At 61.9% G+C, this 27,646-nt stretch overlaps 1 protein-coding gene across 2 annotated transcripts; it reads left to right on the top strand.

Annotated features, from left to right (window-relative positions):
* Positions 1-235: 235 nt before the first annotated feature.
* CPSF1 (cleavage and polyadenylation specific factor 1) lies at positions 236-27,646 on the top strand. 2 transcript variants are annotated; one of them, XM_059723655.1, is made up of 38 exons: positions 236-340; positions 2,025-2,194; positions 3,452-3,479; positions 4,324-4,457; positions 4,995-5,075; positions 5,854-6,005; positions 6,972-7,118; positions 7,534-7,673; positions 8,662-8,772; positions 9,287-9,380; positions 10,055-10,142; positions 10,721-10,846; positions 11,612-11,663; positions 12,059-12,153; positions 12,653-12,727; positions 13,070-13,150; positions 14,713-14,802; positions 15,032-15,142; positions 15,272-15,413; positions 15,576-15,754; positions 15,927-16,063; positions 16,453-16,627; positions 17,489-17,695; positions 19,203-19,292; positions 19,709-19,852; positions 20,284-20,436; positions 20,667-20,783; positions 22,253-22,343; positions 22,641-22,725; positions 23,016-23,157; positions 24,197-24,349; positions 24,730-24,906; positions 25,063-25,129; positions 25,322-25,369; positions 25,871-26,026; positions 26,322-26,451; positions 26,824-26,962; positions 27,430-27,646. In XM_059723655.1, the coding sequence occupies exons 2-38, from the start codon at positions 2,051-2,053 to the stop codon at positions 27,475-27,477; spliced, it is 4,329 nt and encodes a 1,442-aa protein (XP_059579638.1). In that variant the 5' UTR covers positions 236-340; positions 2,025-2,050; the 3' UTR covers positions 27,478-27,646. The 2 variants fall into 2 exon arrangements, with proteins under 2 accessions (XP_059579638.1, XP_059579637.1); XM_059723654.1 differs by having other exon boundaries at positions 237-340; positions 12,056-12,153.

Genomic DNA, 27,646 nt, shown 5'->3' with positions numbered 1-27,646 from the left:
GCCCCTCACACCCCACGTGAGCGCAGCCCCAGCGCCCGGCCCGGCTGCGTCACACTCCAGCCCCGCCCCTTGCTCCTCCCCCTCCCACTAGGGGGCGCGGCTAGATCTGGCGGACTCCCCTCCTCTATGATCTCTCGCTACCCGCGCGGCGCGGCCCGTCTAGCCAGCACTTCCGGGTTACAGTTCCTCGCTCGGGGAGGCGTGGCTAGGCCTGGAGGACCGCCTTCCGCAGCGCGCTCTATGACCCCGGCTTGCGCCCCGCTCGCTGCCGCTCTAGCCGGGTACTTCCGGGTGTCGGTGGCGGCCGGTTGGAGGCTTCCGGCGGGTGCATGAGGCGGAGGTCGGTGCTCCCGGGAGGGCCTGCCCGCGCGGGGGGGAGGGGCAGGTTTAGGCAGCTGGAGGGGGTGTGGGGGGCTGGTGTGGGCAGAAGGCGGGGCAGTTATGGGGGGAGGGGCAAGTCTTGGAGTGGGGGAGGGGTTGGTCTGGGGGTGGCGGTGCTGGTGCCTGCAGGGGGAGGGGCTGGTGTTGGCAGGGGTCGGATCCGGGGGGTGCTGAGGTGAAGCAGCTGGTCTCGGGGGTGGTGCTATGTGGGTGCCCCCGCCCCTGGGATCCCGGCCCCTCCCACAGATCTGGCCGCCTGCCCTGCCCCCACTAGCCGGACCGCGGATTGGGCCCCCCTAGCACCATCCAGCTGGGCCGGGCCCTAACTCTTCCCCGCCCGGGGGCCGTGTGGCCAGGCTGCCCCCCAGGTGTGGCATCCGGCGCCCTAGGGATTGACACCCCCACGGATGCGCTTCGCTAATCGCCGTCGTGTAGCCCTGCTACGCGTGCAACAGAAGCTGCGTAGAAACCAGTGTCGGGAATTGTTACATATTTTCAAGCGCCCACTTTGTGGCTGGACGTCCATTTTTATGTCATGATTACTTTGCACGCGTGGCCGGTCGAAATGTACTGTGCGATCGCCCGCTAACTGCATAATGTACGCAACCTAACAGGGGCCTTCTTCAGGTGTGTAGCGCAAAATCTGCCTCCTCGAGCACCTTGACGCAGCTTTGCTGCCGGTTGTTTGCTCACCGGCGTTAACGCGAGCTCCCGGGAGCTCAGGTTTGTAGCTAGAGCTGAAGGCAGCCTGCGGGGCTGCGAAATGCATGAGAGACGTTACAGAGAGCAGCCAGCAGACATCGCTGCGGGAGGAAGGATGATCGCGTGAGAGCGATGTTGTAGCAGCGATGGTCCAGACGTTATGTGAGAGGCAGGGGGTTTTTCCAGGCGATGTCTTGGGTTGCCCCAGCTGGGTAGTTGGGATAGTGTCAGGCAAGCTTTCAAATGCAAAATGTTCTTCATCAGGAGGAGCTGGCGGCGTGAAGAGAGATTAGCAGGAATCCAGGAGGCGATCATAAGCCGTGACTTGGGGTGGGATAGCTGTGCGCGCAGGTGCGGGCTGGGGAGTGGCGCTGCGGAGACGAGGCCGGCACAAGGCTCCTGCTGGGCTGCACGGACACCTGAACATCAAGGGCAGCGATTCTCCACTCTGTGCAGCCCTGGGGAGGCTTCCCCTGGAGCCTTTTTGTCCAGGTCTGGGCCCCTGCGCTTCAAGAAGGATGTGGGCAGATTGGAAAGAGTCCAGAGCAGGGCCGCAAAGACGATCAAGGGAGACGAGACTGCTGAGAAGGGGCTGGGAGAGCGAGGGGCATTGAGTCTGGAGAAGAGAAGCCTCGGAGGGGGATTTAATCACAACCTTCAGATACCTGGGGGTGGGGATGGGCTTCTCTCTGTGGCCGTTGGGGACGGGACTAGGAGAATGGCTTCAAGCTGCAGCAGGGGAAACAGGCTGGGGATGAGGAAAGCGCTGATGCTGCGGGTGGTTCAGCTGCCCAAAGACATGGGGGAATCTCCGTCCTTGGGAGCTTTCAAGAGCCGCTTGGGCAGACACTTGCTGGGCTGGTCGAGTCGGGGACAGTCTGCCTGGAGCAGGGGTCAGACTGGATGTGACCTGCCGAGGTGACAGCCACGTGTCGTTGCAGGGCGGCGTGCATGGGAGCCAGCGGGGATGTATGCGGTGTACAAGCAGGCGCACCCCCCCACGGGGCTGGAGTTCTCCATGTACTGCAACTTCTTCTCCAACACTGAGCGCAACCTGGTGGTGGCGGGGACGTCGCAGCTCTACGTCTACAGGCTCAACCATGACTCTGAGGTACCCCCTGCTTGCAGCCATGCCCTGGGTCTAGGGAGGCCTGGCGCTAACCCTGTGCCCTGTTTGGGCACCCAGCCCTCTGCTGCAGTTCAGGGCAGGTGGCTTTTAGGCACCTTTGAGCACTGAAGGGGCTGAGTCTGCAGGTGGGGGCAGTGGCTCATAACCCCAATGGAGCCGGCTAGCCTGGTGCAGCGCTGTGCTTGAATTGCTGCACTGCTTCTGGTGCTGGAGCCGGCTCGAGGACCTCGGAACGGCTCTGCCTGGCTCCCCAGAGACGTGCCCTTAACTCTGCACGCAGCCTGCGCTGAAAAGTGCTGCAGGAATTCAAGCGTCGATAGAGACCCAGCTATGCCCTGCCCTGCAGCAGGAAGCCCCCTCATTCTTGGAGGACTCTCCTGGACCTCTGGGCTCATGGTCCCGCTTCTCCTTTGTGGTTGCCTGCCAGTCTCTGCAGGGGAGCTGCTGGGGTCTAGTTCTGCCTCGGTGGCTGCCTGAGATGGGCAGTTTCCCTGGCTGTGATGGGGACGGGACTCATTGGGAGGAGGAGGGCTGAGCGCTGCAGCTCTGCTCTAGGACCTCGCTTCTGCTGCAGCTGAAAGGCTTTTCTGCTCCAGGGCTGCAGCCCTGGCACTTCGGTCCCCCCCTTGAGCGCTGAGCTCTCCCTCTGTGGGCATCAGGGCATCGTTCCCTTTTGTCAGGGTGGTGGCTGCTGCTCTTGCTGAGAGGGAAGGGAAGGAGAAAGCAATATGCCTCTCACCCGCAATGAACCTGGGGAGTGGTACGAGGCTGCATGGGGGGTGCTTACCTCTCTGAACCTGCGGCTGATGCTTGTGCTCTGACTGACATAATATTTCACAGGTGCTGGCATTGTACTTGCATCACGTCTTGGTGTTCCCAAGGGGCTGAGGGCAGGGGCGTTGGCAGAGCCGTGGGTCAGACCTGAGGGGTTCAGCTGAGGCCATGAGGCTTCAGGGCCAGGTGCGGGGGGGCAGGTTGGGACTGAGAAGCCCTGGTGGGGGATAGGGGGAGGCTGTGAATGAGTGTCGAGGGGCAGACTGGTGTGAAGGGGGCGGCAAGGCCATCAGCCAGCCCTATTCCTTCTCCTCTGTGGTCAAACTAGTCGCCCTCATGCTGGGGACGTTTCACTCCCCGCTTTTTGCCCCGGGGGGAAAGCTGGCTGCCTGGGCTGTGGGGAGCATACCACAGAGCTCCCCGTGCTGCCTGTAGGTCCTGATGCAGCTCTTCCTTCTTTTCCAGACCTCGAGTAAAGGCGACAGGAACACAGGTAGGTGAGCGGTGAACACAGGGCAGGCTATGCTGCAGCGGCAGGGGGGGACCATGGCCTCCTGGGTCTCTGCTCCCTGGGGGAGGATGCAGTACCAGAACGGGGTGAGCGTGAGCCCTGTGTGTGGAACCCAAGAGTGACAGGAGCACCCCAGCCCAAAGCCCAGGTTCTCACTGCCCCGTAGGGTGGAGTCCAGCTGGCTCGGTTTGAGGTGGGGAGGTCTCTTAGTTGCAGCCGCACTAGAAAGCCAGATGGCCTACAGGCTGGCGCCCCTGACACAGCCTGATCAGGGCATTTCCTCTCCTTCCCAGCCCTTGAGAGGGCTCCTGGCTCAGGGCAGTTTACTGTTTCCCTGCTGTCCTGCAATCAGGACTCCTGCTACCGCACCTCCCCAGAGGGACTACCCATGGGACAGTGTTGTGCTGAGCTTAGCTATATCCCCTTTCCCTCTGACGTGCAGCAGTTCCCAGTGCTCTGCCCAGGGCCTGTCCTCTGCTGGTTCTTGAGCTGGCCCTGTTGGGCAGTCCTGAGCATAGGAAGAGGAGAAGTGCGGGCTCCAGCCGATAGCCATGTCTGGCTTGGCTTGGCCCCAGCTAAAGCAGGCAGGGGAGAGTCTGTGGGGACACAAAGGGAGTCAGCCACAGGCAGGGCAGGGTGGGGTGGTCATGCTGCCTGGGGAGGGCTGTAGATTGGGGTGGAGAGAGAGAAACATGGGCTCCCATTGTTGCCTTCAGCCTCTCACTGTTTCATCTGAGAGGTCGTGAGGCCCTTGGGATCAGGCCAGCCCTGCCTGGGCTCTGGTCCCTGCCCCCCATTCAGGCCCTCCCCCTCTCTGTCTCTGCAGAAGGCAAAGGCCACAAGGAGAAGCTGGAACTGGTTGCGTGCTTCTCCTTCTTCGGCAATGTCATGTCCATGGCCAGTGTGCAGCTAGCAGGAGCCAAGAGGGATGCCCTGCTGCTCAGCTTCAAGGATGCCAAGGTGACTCCCAGGTGGTGGGGAGGGACCAGCTGTCTCAGCAGGATGCATCACAGCGGGGCTTCTCCCCCAGGCCTTCACTGGGGCTTCGGTATCCTCAAGCTTCCTCAGTTCTGCAGGCTGGGGCGGGGGCTGCAGGGCAGGGGTGAGGAGCACACAGTCATGGGGGGACTGTGTGGAGCAATGTCTCTAGCCTGTCTGTGCCAAGCCAATGCCCCAGCTTGGTGCTAGGGGCCTCTGTGCCACAGGCTGCTGTTGGGAGGCACTCTCTTAGGAGCTGCTACTACTAGACCTGACCTGAGCCTGGGGGATGGCACAGGTCCAGCATGGGGCATTGCTTTCTGCCCCCTCCCGGATGGGTACGTCCCACCCAGGGCTGCTGGAGAGATGCTGCCTTCTCCACAGACACAATTGTGTCCTGGGTTGATCCCCACACATCTCCGGCAAGATTCTTTGAGCTGACACTGCCCAGCTGAAGGGAGGGAGCTCGGGCCCTGGCTGGGGTAGGTAGCACCCCTGTAACCTGCCTTCCCTGCACAGCTGTCGGTGGTGGAGTACGACCCTGGCACCCATGACTTGAAGACCCTCTCTCTCCATTACTTCGAGGAGCCAGAGCTGAGGGTAGGTCATGGCTTGGGTACTGACGCCTTCCTGTTCCCCATGCTGCACAGAGGCAGCTACTAGCAGGTGCCAGGGTACAGACCTGGTTTTCTGTCCCTGCCCCTTGTTGTGAGATCTGTGCTTCCCCCAACCCAGCAGCCCCTCCCTGCTGCTGCCAGAGGTGCAGACTGCAGCAGAGGGAAGGCAGGTGGCTGGTTCCAACTCAGGCTGGTCTCCAGGGTCCCCAGCTGAGATGCTGCCATGGTCAGAGGGAGAAGGAGAAGATCCTTACCCCTGAGCAGGGCCTCATCTCTGTGGAAGGAAGGGACAATAGCATCCAGAGCTGCCCAGTGTCGCCATCTGTGCCCCTTGGGGACCTGCCACGTGTGATGGACCAGTTCCATATACAGGGTCAGGTGTCCTGACCTCCCCACCTACACTATCACCACAGGCGCTAGCGCTCCAGTCTGAAGCTGAGCTCCCATCCATGCCCCCTACCTGCCCACATGTGCCTCTTGGCACTTCCTTTGGCTAGAGGGGAGCTGACCTCTCATCCTGCCAGTCCCTGAAGCAGTGCCCAGCCCTGCTAAGCTGTGCGTGTAGGGGGGAGGGGGCACAGAAACCCTCCTGCCTCCCAGAGTTCTGCCCATTCTGAGTTGCAGGGCTGCCCCAGGGACTGTGTGCGCATGGGATGGGCTGCCCATCCTCCTGTGTCACCACCCCTCAGCCTTTCCCCCGCTGCTGCTCTGTTGTCACTGACACCCACCTGATGCGCTCCCTCTGCCTCATGTGCCCGCAGGACGGCTTTGTGCAAAATGTGCACATCCCCAAGGTGCGGGTGGACCCGGACGGGCGCTGCGCCGTCATGCTCATCTACGGCACACGTCTGGTGGTGCTGCCCTTCCGGAGAGACACGCTGACTGACGAGCATGAGGGCGTCATGGGAGAGGGGTGAGGCTCCCACTGCCGGCTCTTCCTGCAGGCAGCCCAGGCTAATCGCATACCAGCTCCCCAGGCCGTGCCGTGCCCAGCTCCCTGCTGCACCAAGCCTTTGCCCTGAGGATCCTGCTCAACCCACCTCGTGTCCCGGCTGGGCCATGTGACTCCACAGTCTGTGGGGTTGAAGCAAGATGGCGATCTTAGTGCCAGGGCTCTGGAGATTTGTGCTGCAGCAGGGCTTTGCCATGCAGGGCTGTCCTGCTGGGTGGGGAGAATGTGCTGCCACAGAGACCACTGACTCTGCTGTGGTGAGGGGGAGCAGCGCTGGCTGCTTTGTTCTGGGGGGGTCCAACGCCAATAAGCCAGAGCTCTCCAGACTGCTGAAGGAAACAGAGATGGCTTGTGCTGCGGCACAGCAGGGGCTAGGCATCAACTGTACCCTGAGGTGGGCACGAGGTGGCAGTTGGAGACTGGCAGAGCACATGCAGACATTCCAGTGCTGCCTGCCGGGGCCCCCACCTACTACCCTTTGGTGCTAAAAATGAGGGAGCTTTGCCCACGTGCCCTGTGGCTGGAGATGGCCTCCCACACCCGCGAGGAGAGCAGTGGTGACAGTACATGGGGGGTGAAAGTGCACCCCCTGAACGTGCTGGTGCACTCCTTGATAGGCTGCACTCCCTGCTTAGGCGACGGGTCACTGAGATTGGCTGTGGAGGGGACCCCCCCCCGGATCAGTGACTGGTTGCTGGGGGGGGGGGCATGTGCCCCCCCTGACTAAAGTGGCACCAGTCGCCCATGCAGGAGTGTGGGCCTCAGCTCACAACCCACATGTGTGTCTCCCCACTGACCATGTGGCTTTTCAAGGCTGTCTGGCTTGTGGGGAAGGTGCCCAACAGGCAGCTGTGGGGGGGGCATGACAGCTGGGCTCGGTGGTCCGGACCACCCCACCTGACATCTGCCCCCTACTGATCACTGCAGCCAGAGGTCGAGCTTCCTGCCCAGCTACATCATCGATGTGCGGGAGCTGGATGAGAAGTTGCTCAATATCATCGACATGCAGTTCCTGTACGGCTACTATGAGCCCACGCTGCTCATCCTCTTTGAGCCCAACCAGACCTGGCCGGGGTAGGTCCAGCCAGCAAGTCCCCAGCCCAGCGCCTTCCAGAGCCCCACCTTCCCCTGCCTTGGGCACTCACGGCTTCGGTCCCAGCTAGGCCAGGCCTGCAGGGAGCCTTGTGGGGAGGGGTTAGGGCTGCAGTGGGGTGTGGTTCAGGCTGGTACGTGGTCCTGTGTAGTGATGGGGCAGCTCCCCCAGGAAGAGGGCTTGGCGGCTTTGAGGCAGGGTTCAGAGCATCTTGGGTGGGCAGAGGTTGAGGGGATGGGCTGGGGTGGGGGGACAGTCCACCAGCAGTAGAACTGGGCCCATAGGAACGAGGGGAAGCGGGTGGGGTATGGGGTCCTGGTGTCTCTGGCCTGCTCTTGTGTGGGGCTCTCCAGGCCAGGCAGGCTGTGAGCCCATGTTGCCTTGCACCCTGTGCAGGCGGGTGGCAGTGCGACAGGACACCTGCAGCATCGTAGCCATCTCGCTCAACATCATGCAGAAGGTGCATCCCGTCATCTGGTCCCTCAGCAACCTACCCTTTGATTGCACGCAGGCCCTGGCTGTGCCCAAGCCCATTGGTGAGTCCCTACTGCCCCTAGCTTGGGGGGGACCTTGGGCACGGCTCTTCATCTCTGCCCCCATGTCCCTCCCTGCCCTTGGAGTCTACTCTCTTGGGGGTGTGGGGGGAGGCAGGGTGGGTTTTTATGGCTCTGGGGCCATGCAGCAGACATAGCTACGCCCTGACTTTTGTTAAGCATCTTGAAAGCTGCCTGGTACTGATGTCTGCTTGTACAGGGTGAGCCTGCTGCATGGGGCACCCCACTTAGAACTTGGGTGGGGGGTTGCCATGAAGGGCCTGTGAATGCAACTGGCAGTGACCTCTGCATGGGGCTCTGTCCTACTGCTTCCCACTCCCTCCTGTCAGGCACTGGCTGTCCCTGAGTCTGCTGGGTAGAGACATAGGTGCTAGGCAGGGAGCTCTGCTCTGGTGGGTCAGGCCCAGGGTTAGGCCCAGCCCAGTGTATAGGATGGGTTCAGTGACTTTCCTGACACGGAGCCTGGGAGTGGGATCAGGGATCTCTTCCTGACCTGCATGAACCTGGCCCAGGCTGGTTCCCTTGGTGCTGGGGAGGCTGCAGGCCTGGGATCCCATGGGCTTGTGCTGCCAGTGTCACTCTTGCAGGTCCCATGAGTTCTGCACTCTCCCCCATCCCCAGCTGGGGGTGTCCAGTTTCTGGGGGAAGCCAAGCTGCTCGCGGCAGTAAAACCCGCAGCCCCGGTCTCAACACGGCTTCTCTAGGAACGGGCCAATGTGCCAATCCAGCTGGGGACTTCAGGTCGGCAGCCTGGGGCAGGACCCTCTTCCCTTCCCCACCCCGTCACTAAGAACAGGTTGGCTTGGCAGCTTACAGGCAGGGCAACAGCAGGTCTGAATGGGCCACACAGGCTAAGGTCCTCTTTTGCCTCCAGAGAGCAGGGGGGAAACAGGTGAGGGGTAGGGGACATCCTGCTACAGCCTGCGCTGAGTTGCCTCTGGAGCCAACCGGTGCTTGTTTCTCTCTCCAGGTGGTGTGGTGATCTTTGCGGTGAACTCTCTGCTGTACCTGAACCAGAGCGTCCCCCCCTATGGCGTGTCCCTCAACAGCCTCACCAATGGCACCACCGTCTTCCCCCTCCGTAAGCCGGCATGCCTGCCCACTGCTCCCTGGGCTACTGCAGCCTGGCTGCCAAGCACTCCATCTGCCCTTGGGCCCAGCTTGGCTTGCCCAAGGCACATGGAGGCAGCTGATCCTCAGCCCTGTGGTTCTGGGCTGCTGTGTGTGCTGGGAGAGGGCTCTGTACCTGCTGGTTCCAGTTCAGCAGGCAGGGCTCAGGGAAAGAGAGGTCCCTGGCACTAGGGTGGGGAGATGGGCCTGGGTTTGAGGTATCAGTTCCATGCACAATGTTAGTGACTGCTTTCTGGTGCCTGGGTCCGTCTGAGTACCGAGCATGTGGCTTGAATTGGGGCCTGGGTGTTGGTACCTAAACACAGGGCCTTCTTGTTCCCTCTCGCACACGTGCTATGCTGGCAGGTGTGTGTGAAACGAATGGGGACACTGGGTCCAGTGCCTGCCTGGGCTGAGCAGGGATGTCGCTCCCCTGCTGCGCTCCCTGCTGAGCTGCACTCTCCTTTCTTCTCCACTTCGTTCAGGGGTCCAGGAGAGTGTGAAAATCACGCTGGACTGTGCCCAGGCCACATTCATCTCCTATGACAAGATGGTCATCTCACTGAAGGGAGGAGAGATGTAAGGTTTGGGGCAGCCTGGGGAGGGCCCAGCCCCCCACCTTTTGGCTGTGAGTTGAGGGAGGAGGGCACAGAGCATAAGGGTCCGGGTGTGATGGAGACACTGCATATCCTGCAGCAGAGGTGTCCTCCCCAAACCACGTTTTGGGGGGCAGGGGGGCCTAGTGGCTAGTATGGAAGCCTGGGACTTGGGCCTCTTGGGTTTTCTTCACCAGGGGGCCCAGGGCAAGCCCTTTCTGCACTCTGGTGAGGTCAGGGCATGAGGCTGCTCTGTTTTACGGCTGGAGAGCACCTGAAGGGCACGGGGCAGACAGGAGAGGGACTGCTGTCCTCAAGCAGCAGGAAGTGGCAGGAGCAGCCAGCCAGGTGGCCTGCAGGGCTCTGAGGCTCGTTACCTCCGAGCACCTGCCCTGTCATGGCTCTGCATTGAGCCTCCCACATACTAGGGCATGGCCCTTGCTTCCCAACACAGCCCTGACACGCTGGGACAGCCCAAGCTCCAGGGAAGGTCTGAGCTTGCCCCTCTGCCCAGGCTGCAGGCCCCCAGCTCATCCACTTCCCAGTCCCCTGGCTCTTCCCTGGGTGCCAGCCTGCAGAGTTCCCCACCTGGCTTGGAACTCATGGCCCTGGAGGTCAGAGAGGCCCCCGGCCACAAGGCTGCTGCTCTCTCCTCAGCTACGTCCTGACCCTCATCACAGATGGGATGAGAAGTGTCCGGTCCTTCCACTTCGACAAGGCAGCCGCCAGTGTCCTCACCACCTGTGTAAGCTGCAGGCTGGGGCTGGGCACCCTGAGGCTTGGGGAGGTTCAGAGCTGGCTTGGGGGAGGGGCTGCGGGGTGATCCAGGGCCCTGTGGGATCCCTGCCCTCGTTGCTTCCTGTTCTGGCTGCTGCGATTCCCTCTACTGGGCAAAGACCTTTGGCAGCACGCTGGAGCCATGGGTCTGATGCTGGTGTCTCCAGTGAGTCCATCTCCCTGTAGTGCTGGCGGGGCCTTTGGGGGCCAGATGGGGTGTAAGAAGGCATTCCCCCTGGCTCAGAGGACAGCAAGGCCCCAGAGGACAGGGTGGGTTTGGCTTGTGGGAGAAGCCAACTCTGCAGGGAGCCAGTGGGTCTGGTCCTGGATAAACCTGGGTCAGAGCTGGCACAGCTTTGAGCTGTGCCTGATCCTGGCTGCACGTGCTTCCTGGGGCTGCCAGGGTCATTACTGTGACCTGTATGTCTCCCTGCGGGTGTCCTTGAAGCTTTGGTTGCTGGTGGCACCTAGCCCTGGTGCCCTTGACGTCCCAATGCCTCGAGTCCCATACAGTCTAAGGGTGCCTCAACTCCTCTGCTTCCCCAGATGATCACGATGGAGCCAGGCTACCTGTTCCTGGGCTCGCGGCTTGGAAACTCCCTCCTGCTCAAGTACACAGAGAAGCTGCAGGAAACACCCATGAACATGGCCAAGGACCCTGCCGATAAGCAGGTGAGGTGGCTGGAGCCTTTCCCATTCAGCCCAGCCCCTTGTTGGGCTTCAGCTGCAGAACATGCCAGCCTGGATCTGTACACAGGGTGACACAAATCAGGCCCTGCCCTGGGTCTGAGAACAGTGGTTGCTGCGTTGCTTGGGCCAGGGGGTTTTCCTGGCACTGCTGTGTCTTGGTGCTGTTGGTAGCATGTGCTCCAGGCCAAGGAGAGGTTGGCAGGGTGCCAGCTGCCAGCCTTGCCCTCAGCATGTACAGACCTGGTAGCACCATGATATGTGTCCCTTTGGCCTTTCCACCCAAGTATCTGTCTCTGTTCAGCCATAAGGTTCTCCTGAGGTTGTGTCTGCTAGTGGCTTCCTGCCCCTATGCGCTGCCTGGGAGCTCCCAGCCCTTCTGCCAGGCAGCTGAGGGTGCCCTTGTTATGGGTCAGAGGGACGCATCTTAGACTCTTCCAGGAGCCATGTGTGCAGCCCACTGTGCCATGGGGGGAGAGGCAGGAAGGGGCTGTGCCCTGACTGTGGGGATCGATGAGGGACTACCTGGCTTCCCAACCCCTTCAGCATGTAAGAAAGACCTTGGCATGGGGGGTGAGTCCCTGGGTTGGCCCTAGGAGGCTACAGGTGGGGTATCCTGCTAGAGGCTGGCTGCTCACTGGTCAGAGCCCAGCAGTGAACACATCCCCCAACACCATCCCAAGACCTGGAGTCAGGGCTGTGCCTGAGTCAGACTCCTTGCTCTCAGCTGCTGCTTTCCCTCTCCCCCAGGAGGAGCCCCCCATGAAGAAGAAGCGAACGGAGTCATCTGGGACCTGGGCTGGTAGGTGGGCGTCTCTTTGGAACAAGGTTGGGATGAGGGGAGTTGGCTCAACCTGGACCTCTGGGTATCAGGGCCTAGCCCACCGGGAAGGAGGCTTGGCAGGCCCTGGCAGGAGCCACTCCAGCTTGCAGAGCTTTGTCAGGAGGAGCAGCTGCAGCAGCTGCATCTGACTTGCTCTCACCCCCAAGCACTCACATTGAACGCCTTCAAATTTGGATGCTTATCTTGCTGGGATCCTTTGACCCCAGCTGACTTCCTGCCCCTTGGGCGGGGGGTTGGACTCAATCTTCCGAGGTCCCTTCCAGCCCTAATGTCTATGAAATCCTCAGGCTGTGAGGGTGGGCACCAGGGGCCTGAGGCTGGGTTCTCTTACTGACTCTGACGTTGTGCAGCAGGGGGGAAGTCGGCGCCACAGGACGAGGTGGATGAAATCGAGGTGTATGGCAGCGAGGCCCAGTCCGGCACACAGCTCGCCACCTACTCCTTTGAGGTGCGACTTTTCTCAGCTCCCCCTCCTGCATGCCCTCGTGGCTCGGGGAGCGCTGCCATTGGCTTTCCACAGAGCAGCTGGGGTCAGCCAGAGGCAGCCACAGCCAGGCCTTGCCTTGCACTGCTGCTTTCTCATCCGCATGAGACTCATGGGGGTGAGTCCCTCGAGTCTCCAGCCTGGGTCACATGCCTTGTCCAGATGGGCCCATTCCACTGCCCCTGGCGGAGGGGAGCATGGTGTCCAGCCACCCCACCCTCAGGCAGGGGGACCAGGCCCCAGGCCATTGAGATATGGACCTTTGTCGCTTAAGAGCCAGGCTGAAACTCAGCCGCAGCCAGCAGCTCCAGAGCCCAGGCCCAGGCTGGAGCTGACTTCCCTGAGGACAAGGCCTCATCTCCCCTCATGGGGACTGGAACTGCTGCTCCTGTGCCCCACCCCTGCCTGTGCCCATCAGCTCCATCCGGCACTGGGAACTCAGCAGGAGCCATGTGTCTTGCAGGTGTGTGACAGCATCCTCAACATTGGCCCCTGCGCCAACGCTGCCATGGGTGAGCCTGCGTTCCTCTCCGAGGAGGTGTGTACCTGGGCCCTCACTCTCCAGCTGTGCTCCATGTCTTGTGGGATTTGGGGCTGTCTCGCTCTGTGGGGGTGGCTGCAGTGCATGCTGAGAGGAGTTGGGAGGTGCAGGAGAAGCTGGGCTGCCTGGCCTCTGGGCTTTGAACTGGGAATGGGCCTGGGGGTAGGGCCCAGAGCTGCTGGGGAAGGAGGCAGGAGCAAGGAGCAGAGCTGTCAGTGTTCACACAGGGTGCTGGGACCATCAACCTGCTGCCCCGGCTTCTTGGGGCAGCCTGGCTGTGGGGAAGGGGATGGGGAGGACAAGCCTTGACCCTGCTGCTCACTCTGCTCCCCCCTGCAGTTCCAGAACAGCCCTGAGCCAGACCTGGAGATCGTGCTGTGTTCGGGCTACGGCAAGAACGGGGCCCTGTCTGTCCTGCAGGTGAGCCTGGCAGGGGAGGGCGCATATGGGGCTCCAGCTGAGCTAGGCGCCTACAAGGGGGTCGTGCCGCGGGTCATCTCCGCACTGTCGAAGGCCTGCGTCGGGGAGGTGAATGTCGCAGGTCAGGTACCGGTGCTAGAGCATCTCCTAGGCATACCAGCGCTGCCTCAGAGGTCACTGGAGCAGCCAGTAAACGCCTAGGCACAAAGTTTGGGGGGGACAGTGCTGGGCTTCTGTCCCTGTAGCCCTGGGTTCCAGCTTTTTCAAGGAGAGAACAGGCTCTGGGACTCTGCTGGGTGACATGGGGGGCAGAGTGCTCCTTGGGGCTACTGCCAGCCCCGCGGCAGGTGAGTGCTGCAGCCCTGTGGTCCTGGCAGGTCCCCAGGGAGGGCTCTAATCTGCCTCGCCCTCGGCTCCCGGGACTTCTCCCAGCTTCCCCAGAACCCAGCAGGGGAAGTGGGGGAGAAGATGGTCGCCTAGCATGGGGGTGGGGAGAAGGTTCCAGCGCTGAGCAGTGCCTTCTCCCACTCTGTCCTGCACCTTGGCTGGGGCTGGGCTGGTAATCGAAGGGAGGGCATGATGCTTCTCTCCTGGCCTCACGCCTCCAAAAGGATTTAGAAGAACTAGAGAATGTCCAAAGAAAGGGCACAAGGATGATGAGTGGCCCAGAGGGGTTTCGCTAGGAGTAGACTAATGAGGCCAGGCCTGGGCAGTCTAGAGAAGAGACGCTGGAGGGGAGACAGGAGAAGGGCTTACAACACTAAACGGTGAAGAAAAAGTTAGGGTTTTATTACTGACTCTCTCTCACCAGACAGGAATGAGGGTCACACATGGACTGAGCAGGCTGGCAGTTTAACACCAGGCAGTTCTGTTTCCCCAGCCTGGCATTAAAGGTGGAGGACACGTGTCCAGCAGAGGTGGTGGGAGCTGAGAGTTTAGCCACCAAGGGACTGGACATGTGCTTGAAGGAGAGGGGCATCCATGGCTATGAAGCAGGGAGTGCGGGGCACGGCCTCTGTATCAAATCTGCCTGGACCTTCAATACTGGAGGCTGCAGGGAGAGAGGAACAAGGGAAAACCCTGCTCAGCCCCAGTCACTCTCCCTTCAGCTTTTGCTCTCTGCCCCCATGCGACACAGGAGACTGGACAAGATGGACCCGGGGTCTGCCCCAGTCTGTGGCAGCGCTTATATTCTAATCCCCAGCCCCGGGGCAGGACCAGGGGCAGAGACTGCTGCCTTCTTCTATACTGTTCATGGGAGAGCATCTGAATATGTTAGAGGGAACGTCCCAGGGGTTCCCTGCTCTTGGGCTGAGGGCAGCTCCAGCCCAGCCTGATGGGAGAAGCTGGGTGCTGCCCATGCAGACGTGGTCTCTGCAGGCTGCCCCGGGGCTCATGCCATGGGAGGGTCTGGGCTGCCAGGCACCTTGCAGGGCAGAGCCTGGGTTTGCTTGGAGGCTGGCAGTGGCCTTTGCAGAGGCGAGTGGGAGTCCTGGCATGGCTGCAGCCAGGCTTGGGGGGTATCCACAGGCTGCAGCTCTTACCTTGGCCTTTCCTGACAGAAAAGCATCCGGCCCCAAGTGGTGACGACCTTCGAGCTCCCAGGCTGCTACGACATGTGGACGGTGATCTCGCCCCAAAAAAAAGAGGAGGTGGGTCCTTGTGGGGCAGGCCGGGGTCAGGGTGAAGGGCAGGCTCCGGTCCAGCCATGATCTGCCCCTCCCTTGGCTCCCAGGACCTCTGCTGCCTTCCACAGGGGCTGGGCTGGTGATTGAAGGGAGGACACGGTGCCCAGCTCTGAGACCAGGTCTCCTGCCCAGGCTGGTTGATGCTGAGCCCCAGGGCAGGCACTGCATTCACAGATCCTCCCTCTCCCTGCAGGATGAGGCCACCAAGGGGGAGAGCACGGAGAAGGAGCCCAGCCCGCCAGAGTCTGAGGACGACGGCAAGCGGCACGGTTTCCTCATCCTGAGCCGCGAAGACTCCACTATGGTAGGGCTTTCCCTAGACAGGGCCTGGTTCCTGGCTGTCCCAGGAGGTTGGGTCGTCCCTTCCTGCTGGATAAGGGTTGCAGGGGGGTTGTTCCTTTCTGTGCTGACTCCCCTCTGGCCTGGACCCTAGATCCTGCAGACTGGGCAGGAGATCATGGAGCTGGACACGAGCGGCTTTGCCACGCAAGGCCCTACCGTCTTTGCTGGCAACATTGGCGAGAACCGTTACATAGTCCAGGTGTCGCCCCTGGGCATCCGCCTGCTGGAAGGAGGTGGGTTTCCAGATGGAGGGATCCCTGGTCACCAGCCTGTACCTGAGCTACTGCGGCTGGCGCGTGGTGTGCGTCTGAGCCCAGCTGGGTGGGGGCTGGCAGGCAGCGGGCACCCCCGGTTCCTAGGGCTGGTGGCTGCAGCTGGTTGACTCTGCCTTGCAGTGAACCAGCTGCACTTCATCCCTGTGGACCTGGGCTCCCCCATTGTACACTGCGCTGTGGCCGACCCGTACGTGGTGATCATGAGTGCTGAGGGGCAGGTGACCATGTTTGTGCTGAAGAGCGACACGTATGGCGGCCGCACGCACCGCCTCACCCTGCAGAAGCCACAGCTGCACCTTGTGAGTCTTGGGGGCTGGAAGGGGTGGGAAGGGCAGGCTTCTCTGCACCTGTTGGCTTGACCCTGGCGCAGTCCATCCAGGGGGCAGCCGGGCTGGGGCAGGCCTGCAGATGGGGCTCAGCTGGCACATCCCCTCCTACTCGCCCAGGCTGACCACTGGCCTGTCCCCATAGCAATCAAAGGTGATCGCGCTGTGCGTGTACCGAGACGTGAGCGGCATGTTCACCACGGAGAGCCGGGCAGCCAGCTCCCGCGATGACCTGTCCCTTCGCAGCCACTCAGAGGCCGAGACGGTCATCCAGGACATCAGGTGTGTGAGAGGAGGTAGGGAGGAAATGCGGGAGGGGCTTTCCTTGCAAACTGGCCTGATGGGTTGGCTTTATTGCCACCTCTCCTAGCTCCCGACTGCAGGTTGAAGCCACCCCTGGGGGCTGTCCGCCAGACTAGGCTTTGCCCCAGGGGGTGGCTTCAACCTGCAGTTGAGGGAGCCATGGGGGTAAGTGATGCTCGCTGCACTGACGTCACTGCTCAGAGCAGCCCCTCCGCACCACTGCTTCCCAGATGCCCAGGCTCCTCCCACCCTCAAAGGCAGTCCTGGCCCCAGGAGCCACCCTCCCAGCCATTCCCGCTGCATGGCAAGGAGTCTGGCACGGGTGCCTGGGCCAGTTGTAATGGCTTTCCCACTCCCGCCCGGCGCAGCAACACCGTGGATGATGAGGAGGAGATGCTGTATGGGGACTCGAGCTCGCTCTTCAGCCCCACCAAGGAGGAACCGCGGCGGAGCAGCCTGCCCTCGACCGACAGGGACCCCCACCAGTACAAGGTGGAGCCCACACACTGGTGTGTGCTGGTACGGGAGAACGGAGCCATGGAGGTGAGGTGCGCCACCACCACTGCCCCCCACCGCACCAGCACACCCCCCCCCATCAGAGCAAAGCAAAGCAAAGCAAAGCAGAGGCAGGGCCTGGATAAGAGACTCTGTAGAGCAGGGCATGGGGGCTCTGCAGGAGTTCCTGCTGCCCCCAGTATCACACTCGAGATGGGGGTGGCAAGTGGCTGGGAGGCATTGCAATGCCCCTTTGGGAGGCAGCAGCGTGTGGCTGAAGCCCAGGCTGGCATCACAGGAGCTCCAGACTCCCAGGCATGTCTTGAGGCAGGGGAATCCCTGGCACCTCCAGTCCCCATGAAGTCAGCTGAGCAAGGGCTTCCTTCCCTGCTGCCCATCCTGGCCAGGAGCTGCTGTGTCCTAGCCCCAAGGGGCTGGATGCTGCTGGTGGGTGCGGCTCTGTGAGCTCAGCTGGGGTGGTCCTGGCCGAGGCTGTGAGGGTACATGGGACACATAGCTGGGCGTCATGGCTCTGCCCCCTTACCCCAACCCTGTGCTGCCATGGGGCTGCTGAGAGGAGCCCAGACATGGGCTATGCCCATCCCCAGGGGACCTGGGGTTGCAGCTGTGAGTCTTGGAGCTCAGGCACTGGGCCTTGACTCACCACTGGGGCAGCAGCTGCAGCCTGGATGAGGTGCTGATGTCCACTGTGGTTCCCCTACGGGACCCGCTGCCCTGAGACCACCCCCCAAAGCCTGGAAAGGCCTCAATAGTGGTGTGGCCAGCAGGAACCACTGAGTGCCATTAGGACAGAGGTCATGACCCTGAGCTAGTCACCAGGCCTGGCTGTCCTCCACCCCCCCCCCCCCCCCCAACATCCCAGGTCAGTGCCTGTTCCTCCCCACATAGATCTATCAGCTGCCTGAGTGGCGCCTGGTCTTCCTGGTGAAGAACTTCCCCATGGGGCAGCGGGTGCTCGTGGACAGCTCCTTCGGGCAGCCCACGGCCCAGGGCGATGCCAAGAAGGAGGAGGTGACGCGCCAGGGGGAGATGCCCCTGGTGAAGGAGGTGCTGCTGGTGGCTCTGGGCAACCGTCAGACCCGGCCCTACCTTCTGGTGAGTTGGCACGTGGGCTGGGGCTGTTGCTGTCGCAGGGCTGGGACCCAGGATGGGGCTCCCCTGGGCTGGGCACGCGCAGGCAGGGGAGCTGTGGCAGAGCCCCCAAGCTGAGCTGGCAGAGGTGGCCTGGCTTCACTGGGGAGAAACGTGGGCAAACTCCCCGCTTGCTTGGGGGAGCAGGGAGAGCCACCGTCGTTATCCTGGTGCAGGGAGGGGAGCATAGAAATCAGAAAATCGAGAGTGAATCACAGAACCGTGGTGCTGGAGGGAGCTATGGGGTCACATTCAGTCCCAGCCCTGAGGCAGGATCAGCCCCATCCAAACCAGCCCAGACTAATCCCGTGTCTGACCTTGGAGCCACACGACAGAGTTACCCCTGACACAGCCCCAGGCAATACCCCTGCCCCCAAGATAGAGAGAGGCAGCAGCTGCCAATGTGCCCCCGCTGCAGAGGAAGGCAAACCCCACCCCAGTCCAGACCAATCTGAGCACGGGGGAAATTCCTTCCTGCCCCAGTGCAGTATCAGTCTGAACCTTGGCGCAGGGGTGAGACCCTCCAGCCAGGACCCTGCGGGGCTGGTGCCAGCAGGAGCATTGGCACAGCCCAGCCCCATCCCCAGCCTGGGCTGCAGCCAGCACCCAGCGCCTCTGAGAGAGGCTTAAGACTCCCCACCCCTGACACCTGTAGTAGAAAGAGGGCAACCAGCAAGGCCTAGAAGGCTGGGAAATCCCAAATAGACCATCGGCAGAGTCATGCCTTGAGCAGAGACATTTGGGCAGACTGGGGGCACTAAGAAAGTGTCTCAAGCTCTGGCAACTTGAGTCAGGATGCCAGCTCCTGCCTGGCCGTCACTGCCCGGGATGTCAGAGTGGGCATGAGCCCATTCAGGGTTGGCCCTGGGATCCCAGCTGGGTCCAGGCATTGCTGACGAGCACCCTCCGGGTTGGCAACTGCTGCCCCATGTCTGAAGTGGAGGGTGAGAGCTGGCAGGGCTGTGACTCTGTGTGGGCTCAGTCCTGGGGGGTGAGTGAGGCTGTGGCTGGCAGTGGGGCAAAGGGAAACAGACTTAATGCTGAGGGCCTTTCAATGCCACAGACGCTCAGGGGGCAGTAGTGGGCTCAGGGGTTGGGGGCAGTGGTGGGCTCCCTGAGTGGCAAGATGTCTGCAGGATGCCCCAGGGGCACAGCACGCCCAGCCGTGGGTGCAGCAGAAGCCTCATTTGCATGTCTGCTGCTCAGGGGGGCTCTGGAGCAGCCCCCTAACATAGCAAGCGTATGGGAGAGTGGGAGCTGGGCCAGCTGCCTGGGATGTCCCAGCTGGTCCAGGCCTTGTGCTGGGGGTTCTTCCCTCAGCCTCCCCCATCCTGCTGGTGGGCGGCTCCTGCCTCGCTGGTGTGCACTGACTCCGCTGCTCTTCCCCTGCTCGCTTCTGGGAGCCAGTTGGCACCTGACCCCAGAAGGGACCTGAGAGCAGCTCAGGTCTCGGTTCTTTCCCCATTGGCAGGTCCATGTGGATCAAGAGCTGCTGATTTACGAGGCCTTTGGCCACGACTCTCAGCTGGGCCAGAGCAACCTGAAGGTCCGGTTCAAAAAGGTAATACCTGGGCTGGGGGAGGGGGGTGTCTAACAGGCATCCATGCAGCCCTGTTTCAGTCTGGAAAGGAGGTTGGGGCTCTGTCTCAGCCTGTAGCACATCTGCTCCATCCCAGGAGAGGCTATAGGCTCTGCCAGCTCCTTCCTTCCAGAGCTGGTCCAGAAGGCACAGCCTGCCCAGAGTCTGCCCCACGTCAGCAACTGCATGGGTGTTGCTTGTCTGTGCCTAGCCTCTTTGCCTCCCTGTTGTGTTGGAGGGCAGCTAGGGACAGTGAGGAGGCTGGGGAGCATCCCTGCCCTTGTTACTCCCTGGTGCCCTGTGGTCCCCAGTGCAGGGCATGGGCTGCCCAAGCCAGTCGCTTCCTGGCAGCATCTTGCCAGCCTGGGCACGGTCCCATGACCCGTCTCCTCCGCCAGGTCCCCCACAACATCAACTTCCGGGAGAAGAAGCTGAAGCAGTCCAAGAAGAAGTCGGAGAGCGCAGGGGGCGAGGAGGCGGGCGGTGCCCGGGGTCGGGTTGCCCGCTTTCGCTACTTTGAGGACATCTACAGCTACTCAGGGGTGAGCCTGGCCCAGACCCACTGCTGGTCCCTGGCTGAAGCTGGGAGGACAGTGGAGCCTGTCACCCCAGGTGCAGCATGGAGACTCCTCTGCTGCTGGTTTGGGGTTCCCACTGGCCCAGGGGACTGCTAGAACCCCCTCACCATTCCTGTGGGTTAGCATGTGCCAGACCTTGAGCCCTGCTGCTCCAGCCGCTGTGCTAAGAACGGGTCCATTGCTGGAAGGGGCAGGCCTTGGACTTGGGACCCTGCCAGAGCTCCCAGACGGAGACCTTCCCAGATGGGTTGGGGTGCATGGGGCTCACAAGTCAGCAGGGTGGTTGACTCTGAGAGGGGGTGCTGACCTTGGATTTGACAGAGATCCCGCAAACACCTTGTCCTGGCTGGTTCCCCGTGGGACGGCCTGGACGTGTGACATGTCTCTTCCGGCAGGTGTTCATCTGTGGGCCGTCCCCACACTGGCTGCTGGTGACAGCCCGGGGGGCCCTGCGCCTGCACCCCATGACCATCGACGGCACCATCGAGTCCTTTGCTCCCTTCCACAATGTCAACTGCCCCAAGGGCTTCCTCTACTTCAACCGGCAGGTGGGTCATGGGGGTGCAGAGAGCAGGGGGTGTCCCTGCTGATCTGGGAGCTCTGCGGGGGCACGTGACACCACAGATGGCAGCTGTTTGGCTTACAGGGACTGGGGGCCCTGCCAGACACGGCTCCACTGGGTGCTCTACTTTGGCCACAAGCTCGTGGCCCGTGGGAGGGAAGGCAGGGTCTGGGGGTGCATCTGAGCTGAGGGGTCCTGACCTGGCTGTGGCCACAGGGCGAGCTGCGGATCAGCGTCCTGCCTGCCTACCTGTCCTATGACGCGCCCTGGCCTGTGAGGAAGATCCCGCTTCGCTGCACCACGCACTATGTGGCCTACCACGTGGAGTCCAAGGTATGAGCTCCACTGTCGCTGCTGCGGGGGGTATACTCCCAAGCTGCAGGGCCGCGCACAGCAGGCCCAGCACTGCCAAGGGCAGCACTGAGTCCTCCCTCCCCCAGCCAGGGGGTGGCTGGCTAGACCCATACTGGTTGCCCCAAAACCCCAGGGATCAGGGAATCAGTGGGTTACTGAGAGAACAAATGCTCCAGAGATAGAACTTTCCCCTCCACTCAGGTGGGTGCGTTCACCAGACAGCTCATGCTTACACTCCCTGCCTTGTAAACGAGTCTTGCTCCCTCTCCTGGTTGCTTGGACTGACAAGTCAGGGTGCAGTCCGGTAGTTCGGTTGCCCAACGACCCTTTGTCCCCCAGATGTTTTATACCTCTTGTTCTTTGCATGTTCACTGCTTTTACTACCACACTCACCACGACTGCTGGCTGCTCACAGACCATTTACATAATTGAGTCCTTAATATTGGGCATTGTCCTAAAACCTGGCTGGCAAAGAGACACCCATGCCATAAACCGCCCTTTCTTTCTGCCCCCAAATGCCTTTCTGATCAGTTCACACATCCTCTCTCTGCACATTGTTCTGCCCACTGTGAGTGACAGTCTTGATGCTTTGAGGTTTCCCCAGGAGGGGAGACACAAGGTCAGGTCTGGTCAGTCTAGAGAAGAGATGCTGGATGGGGGCACAGGACAAGGGTTTACAAGACACTCAGTGGAGAAGAGAGAGTCCCTCAGGATTTATTACTGACTGTCTCTCACTGGACAGGAATGAGGAGTCGCACACAGAGCGAGCAGTTTAACACTAACACCACCTCAGCGTGGCATTAAAGTGGGGACTCATGGCTCTAGAGCAGGGAGCAAGGGGCATGGCCTCTGCATCAGACTTGCCTAGACTTCAACGCTGGAGGCTGCAAGGAGAGAGGAACAGGGGAAAACCCTGCTCAGCCCCAGTCGCTCTCCCTCCAGCCTCTGCTCTCTGCCCCCATGTGACAAGAGACGGGGCAGGACAGACCTGGGGGGTGCCCCAGTCTATGGCAGTTCTAATGTTGGCTGACAAACTCCTAGCTGCTTGCTCTGCTTTAAGCGGGTAGTGACCTCACCAGCTCAGTTGCTATGCAGGAGCTCACCAGAGTGGATCCTGGCATTTTTACACACTGGGTATATGACTTGGCACCTTTTCCCCCTTGCCTGGCTCTCCTGCATGCCCCCTGCCCCTGTCTGGCAGCCTCCAGCAGCTGCATGCCCTGCCAGCTCCCTTGCACATGCTGCGTGGCTCCAATGAGTGGGGAGAGCGAGCCCCAGGTGACAACCGTCTCTGTGAGTGCGCTGTGTGCATCAGGTCCTGTTGCTCGGGTGTCGTGGCAGGACTGAGGGAGGCCAGGGAGCTCTCTGCATTGCTCTGATTCCCCGGGTCCTTCCTGCTGTGCTCCCCAACAAGCCCCCAGCCTGTCACAGCTGCATGTCCCCGGCAGGTCTACGCAGTGGCCACCAGCATCGTCAACCTCTGCACCCGCATCCCCCGCATGACAGGCGAGGAGAAGGAGTTCGAGACCATCGAGCGGGGTGAGCGAACCATGCTGCAGGCCGGGTTCGAGTTGTGGCTCCCTGCCTTAGTTGCCCCTGGCATCCCTGGCTCTGCTCCCAGCCTCTTGCCAACCAGGACCCCTTTGGCCTTTGCCGCTGCAAGCTACAGCCCAGGGCTCTTGGCTGCGTACCCTGCCTGCCTGCTGTTCAGCTTTGGGCACAGGCACGGGGAGCTCCCGCAGGTTGTTTGTGGGGTGGGGGGGTGGCTGATGTGTGGGGGTGGGTCTGCCCTCACCCCCCACCCTCTCAGTGATGGATGCTGCTGCTTCTCCCCAGATGAGCGCTACATCCACCCGCAGCAGGAGGCCTTCTCCATCCAGCTGATCTCCCCAGTGAGCTGGGAGACCATCCCCAATACCAGGTGAGGGCACTGAGCTGGGCCTGCTATGGAGGGCTGGACCAGGGAGTGCTAGGCCTGAGGGGTGCATCACGGCCTGGCCTGGGAAGAGGCAGGTGCTGGCTGGGCTTGGCTCCCTTCACTGCAGCACAGTGCAGGGCAAGGAGGTGAGCAAAGAGCTAATGGTCCCAGCTCTGGGGCCCCGGCCCAGCTGCACTCCTGGCTGCTCCAGCCAAGCCTATGGCCATCCTGCCCAGCTGGCACAGAATGGGCATCCGGCTGTCCCTGATCCACACCTGCCCCCATCACTGTAGGATCGACCTGGAGGAGTGGGAGCACGTAACATGCATGAAGACTGTGTCGCTCAAGAGCGAGGAGACAGTGTCAGGCCTGAAGGGCTACATTGCTGTCGGCACCTGCCTAATGCAGGGGGAGGAGGTCACCTGTCGGGGCCGGGTGAGTGCGGGGCCGCTGGAGCCTTGGGGATGGGGGAAGAAGGGGGATTGTGAGCAAAACTGAAAGCATTACGATGCCCCTTTGTAAGCCCCCAGGACATCCACACTGTAAATATGGTGTCTAGCTCTGGTCCCTGCACCTCCAAAAGAAGATAAAAGAACTAGAGGAGGTGCAGAGAAGGGCAGCAAGGGTGACGAGGGGCTTCCTTAGGAGGAGACTAGTGATCCAGGCCTGGTCAAGTTAGAAATGAGACACTTGAGGGGCAGGAGAAGGGTTTACAACACACTGAATGGGGAAGAGAAAGTGCCTCGGGATTTATTACTGACTGTCTCACCAGACAGGAACGAGGGTCACACGTGGACCAAGCAGGCAGCAGTTTAACGCTAACACCAGGAAGCTCTTTTCCCCCAAGCGTGGCATTAAAGTGGGGGGACTCGTGGCCTGCAGAAGTGGGGGAGCTGAGAGCTCAGCCAGATTGACCAGGGCTTGGACATACGCTTGGAGGAAAGGGGCATTGGGAGCTATTGAGCAGAGTGCGGGGCAAGGCCTTCGCATCAGACCTGTCTGGACCCTCAGTGCTGGAGGCTGCAGGGAGAGAGGAACAGGGGAAAACCCTGCTCGGCCCTAGTCACTCTCCCTTCAGCTCCGCTCTCTGCCCCGTGTGACAAATGGGGCAGGACAGACCTGGGTCTGCCCCAGTCCATGGCAGCTCTGATATCCCAACCACGTCCCTTCCCTGCTCTCTGGCCCTCTGCCCAGTGTCTGCATCCTCCTTCCCAGTGACCCTGGTCTGCCCCGGTGCTGGTGTGGGAACCTGCTGTCACATGGTCCCTGCTCCACAGAGCTGACACCTCTAAGGGCTCCCTCTCTCCATCTTGTGGGGCAGAGAGGAGACAAGCTATCTAGTCTCCCAGCTGAAGCTTGCATTGCAGGGTCACATGTCCCCAGCATGGGGCCAGGCCCAGCTGGGCAGACCCTTTGGGTTGGGGTGAGAGGCCTGGGTAGTGGACACCCCTCACACAGCTCCCTGCCCCCACAGATCCTGATCATGGACATCATCGAGGTGGTGCCGGAACCAGGGCAGCCGCTGACCAAGAACAAGTTCAAGGTGCTGTACGAGAAGGAGCAGAAGGGCCCCGTGACGGCCCTGTGCCACTGCAATGGTTACCTCGTGTCGGCCATTGGCCAGAAGGTGAGGACGCGGCCCCGGCGGGGACCAGATGCCCCTTTTGAGGGCACCGTTGGGACCATGGCCAGGAGCCCTGTGCAGGGGGACTTGCAGGGGGCAAGGAACGAGGCTCGCCAGTCTCACCCACTGCCCACAGCCTAGGAGCCATGGGCTTGGGTCCTTGCCCGGAAAGATGAGGGTGGTTTCTGCAGGGCAGGAGCTTTGGGCACTGGTTCGGGCCCCAGGGCAGGGGAATGAGCTGCTCAGGGTGGGATCAAGGGCTGCCTGCTCTAGTGCTCCCCTGCAGGCCACAGGCCTGGGGGTCTGGCTGCCCCCATCCCCCCCAGGTGCTTGGCCAGGAGCCATGTGTGGCCTCCCGGATCTGAGCCGCTGCCCTGCTGCAGATCTTCCTGTGGAGCCTGAAGGACAACGACCTGACGGGCATGGCCTTCATCGACACCCAGCTCTACATCCACCAGATGATCAGCGTCAAGAACTTCATCCTGGCCGCCGACGTCATGAAGAGCATCTCGCTGCTGCGCTACCAGGAGGAGAGCAAGACCCTCTCGCTTGTCAGCCGGGTGCGACAGGGCACGGGGTGCTGGGGGGGGCACGTCCGACCGAGGACCGACAGCAGAGCTTGGCTTGGGTCCCTCGTTATCCCCCTGCTGCCCCATGGGGCTGGGGGTTTTGTGCTTGGTGTCCCAGTGCCCCTGTGACACCCCCGTCTCCCCCAGGATGCCAAGCCGCTGGAGGTGTACAGCGTGGACTTCATGGTGGACAGCAGCCAGCTGGGCTTCCTGGGTATGTTGTGAGGCCAGGCCCGAAGCACCCTGGCTACTGTGTAGTGTCTGGAGGGACCTAGGGAGTGGAGAAAGGGGAGCCCTTCTTGGGGGCTCCTGGGTGGACTGGGCCAGCCTGTGACCACCCAGTCAGGGGCCTCTGGGGGAGCTGCCTCTCCCCTGGGCTGCTGCTGACCTTGGCTTTGCCTTGCAGTGTCTGACCGGGATCGCAACCTGCTGGTGTACATGTACCTCCCCGAAGGTAAGACACCCCCCCCAATACTCCCACCCTGCAGCTGGCCTGGGGCTGGGGCTCCCAGGCTGGGCCTGAGCCCTGCCCTTGACTCGCTGAGTAGCCTTGGGAGTGCTGTATCCCTGGGGGCCTCCAGTCTTGCTGGATTTTAACCATTTGGGAGCCAGAAATGCATGTGCACAGGACAGCCAGTGCTGGCCGTGACCACAGCACCCCTCCTTCCCTCCCCGCCGGCACCACGCCAGTGCTGCCCTGCCAGCCCGGGGCTAAGTTTTGTGCTGTCAACAACGGCACAGAGCCGGCAGGACCAACAACAGCCGCCGCGGCACGAGGGGCCTTGAACCCAGCCCGGGCTCGCTGCACGCTGGCGACGCGCCCAGGGAAGGCTCCGTGGCCTGGCTCGCAGCCCTGCTGGCAGCTGCTGCTGGAGCGCCGGGTGGGGGGAGCATCCAAAGCTGGGCCCACGGCTCTGTCTGAGCCCCCGGCACCTTGTCCCTCTTGCTCCGGCAGCCAAGGAGAGCTTTGGGGGGATGCGGCTGCTGCGCCGGGCTGACTTCCACGTGGGCGCCCACGTTAACACCTTCTGGCGCACGCCATGCCGCGGCACCTCTGAGGGGCCCACCAAGAAGTCCATCGTCTGGGAGAACAAGCACATCACCTGGTTTGGTAAGCCGGGGCCCAGTGGGCGGGGGCAGAGACAGCTGTGCCTGCAGCCCCCTCCCAGCATGGGGTGGGAGGGACCAGCCTAGAGGGGGGTCAAGAGGACAGTCCCGTTGGAGCAGCCGCCCCCGTCCCGTTTGGCAAGGCCAGAAGAGTGGCCTTGAGACCACTGTGCTCAGGGTCGGCCCACCCAGCAAGGCGGGGGAGGCTCCAGCCCTTGCACCTGGCACCAAGGTCTCCCTGTGCCATGATGGAGCTGGGGGGCCCCTTCTCCAACCCCCCGTCTCTCCCCCCCCTGCAGCCACGCTGGACGGCGGCATTGGGCTACTGCTGCCCATGCAGGAGAAGACGTACCGGCGCCTGCTGATGTTGCAGAATGCCCTCACCACCATGCTGCCACACCACGCCGGCCTCAACCCCCGCGCCTTCAGGTAGTCTGGCCCACATGGCAGTCAAACCCTGAGCCCACAGCAGGTGGACTTGGCCCCGTTGCCCGTGGCCAGAGACCCCCACGTTGCCTGCCAGCCTGGCTGATGTGTTCTACCCCCAAGCTGGTCGCATCTCCCTGCTGCAAGGCTCCCCACAAGAGCCTCGAAGCTGGCAGGTAGCGGGAGAGTCAGTGACTTTCCCCGGGGACTGGTGGCAGCATGTGGGCAGCAGGTACCACAAGCAATGCTAGGGGGAGAGGAGCGGAGCCAGCGTGAGGGAGATGGGAGCCAGCTGGGATCCAGCCAGCTCTGGGCACTGCCAGGCTGACCCCAGGAAGCAGGCTCAGGGCCCTGACCCTCATCCCCCGTCCACAGGCTACTGCACATGGACCGGCGCATCCTGCAAAACGCTGTGCGCAACATCTTGGACGGGGAACTGCTCAACCGCTACCTCTACCTGAGCACCATGGAGCGTGGCGAGCTGGCCAAGAAGATCGGCACCACGCCTGACATTGTGAGTGCAGCGGGATCCTAGCATCTGAGCCGTGGGGCTGGTAGGCAGGTGTGGGGGTCACATCCAGTCCAGGCCCAGCCTAAGGCAGGATCAGCCCCATCCAAACCAGCCCCCGTGTCTGATCTCGGAGCTGTATGACAGTCGCTCCTGACATTTTCCCTGCCCCTGGGAAAGCGAGGGGTGGCAGCCGCCAACATCCTACTGCTGCCAGGGGGCCCTGTTGCAGAGGAAGGCAAAACCCCCCAGTCTGGACCAGTCTGAGCAGGCAGAAATCCCTTCCTGCCCAGCGCAGTGTGGGGCTGAGTCTGAGCGCAAGGGCAAGACCCTCCAGCCAGGACCCTGCGGGGTTGGTGCATTGACACGGCCCAGCCCCATGCCCAGCACCTCTGGGGGAGATTAAATGCCCCCTAACGCATGGAGCAGGACAGAGCAGGGGGTTTTGACCCTGACCCTGCTTCTCCCCACAGATCCTCGAGGACTTGCTGGAGATTGACCGTGTCACAGCTCACTTCTGATGGACTCTGTGCAGCTGCCCTGAGCCCCCCATGCCCGGGGGGCAGGCAGACAACACCAGCCCCCAGCCCTGCTCAGATGGACGCTCTTTTCTACAGGGGGGCGCAGTGCCACCCCTTCCCACCTTCACTTTGTACGGACCAGGATTTGTAAAGAAAAGGCAAAACCCCA

The sequence above is a fragment of the Alligator mississippiensis genome, chromosome 3 (genome assembly GCF_030867095.1).
Source record: "Alligator mississippiensis isolate rAllMis1 chromosome 3, rAllMis1, whole genome shotgun sequence".
NCBI lineage: Eukaryota > Metazoa > Chordata > Crocodylia > Alligatoridae > Alligator > Alligator mississippiensis.
The sequence above is the reverse complement of the archived record's forward strand: the minus strand, read 5'-3'. Positions and strand labels throughout refer to the sequence as shown.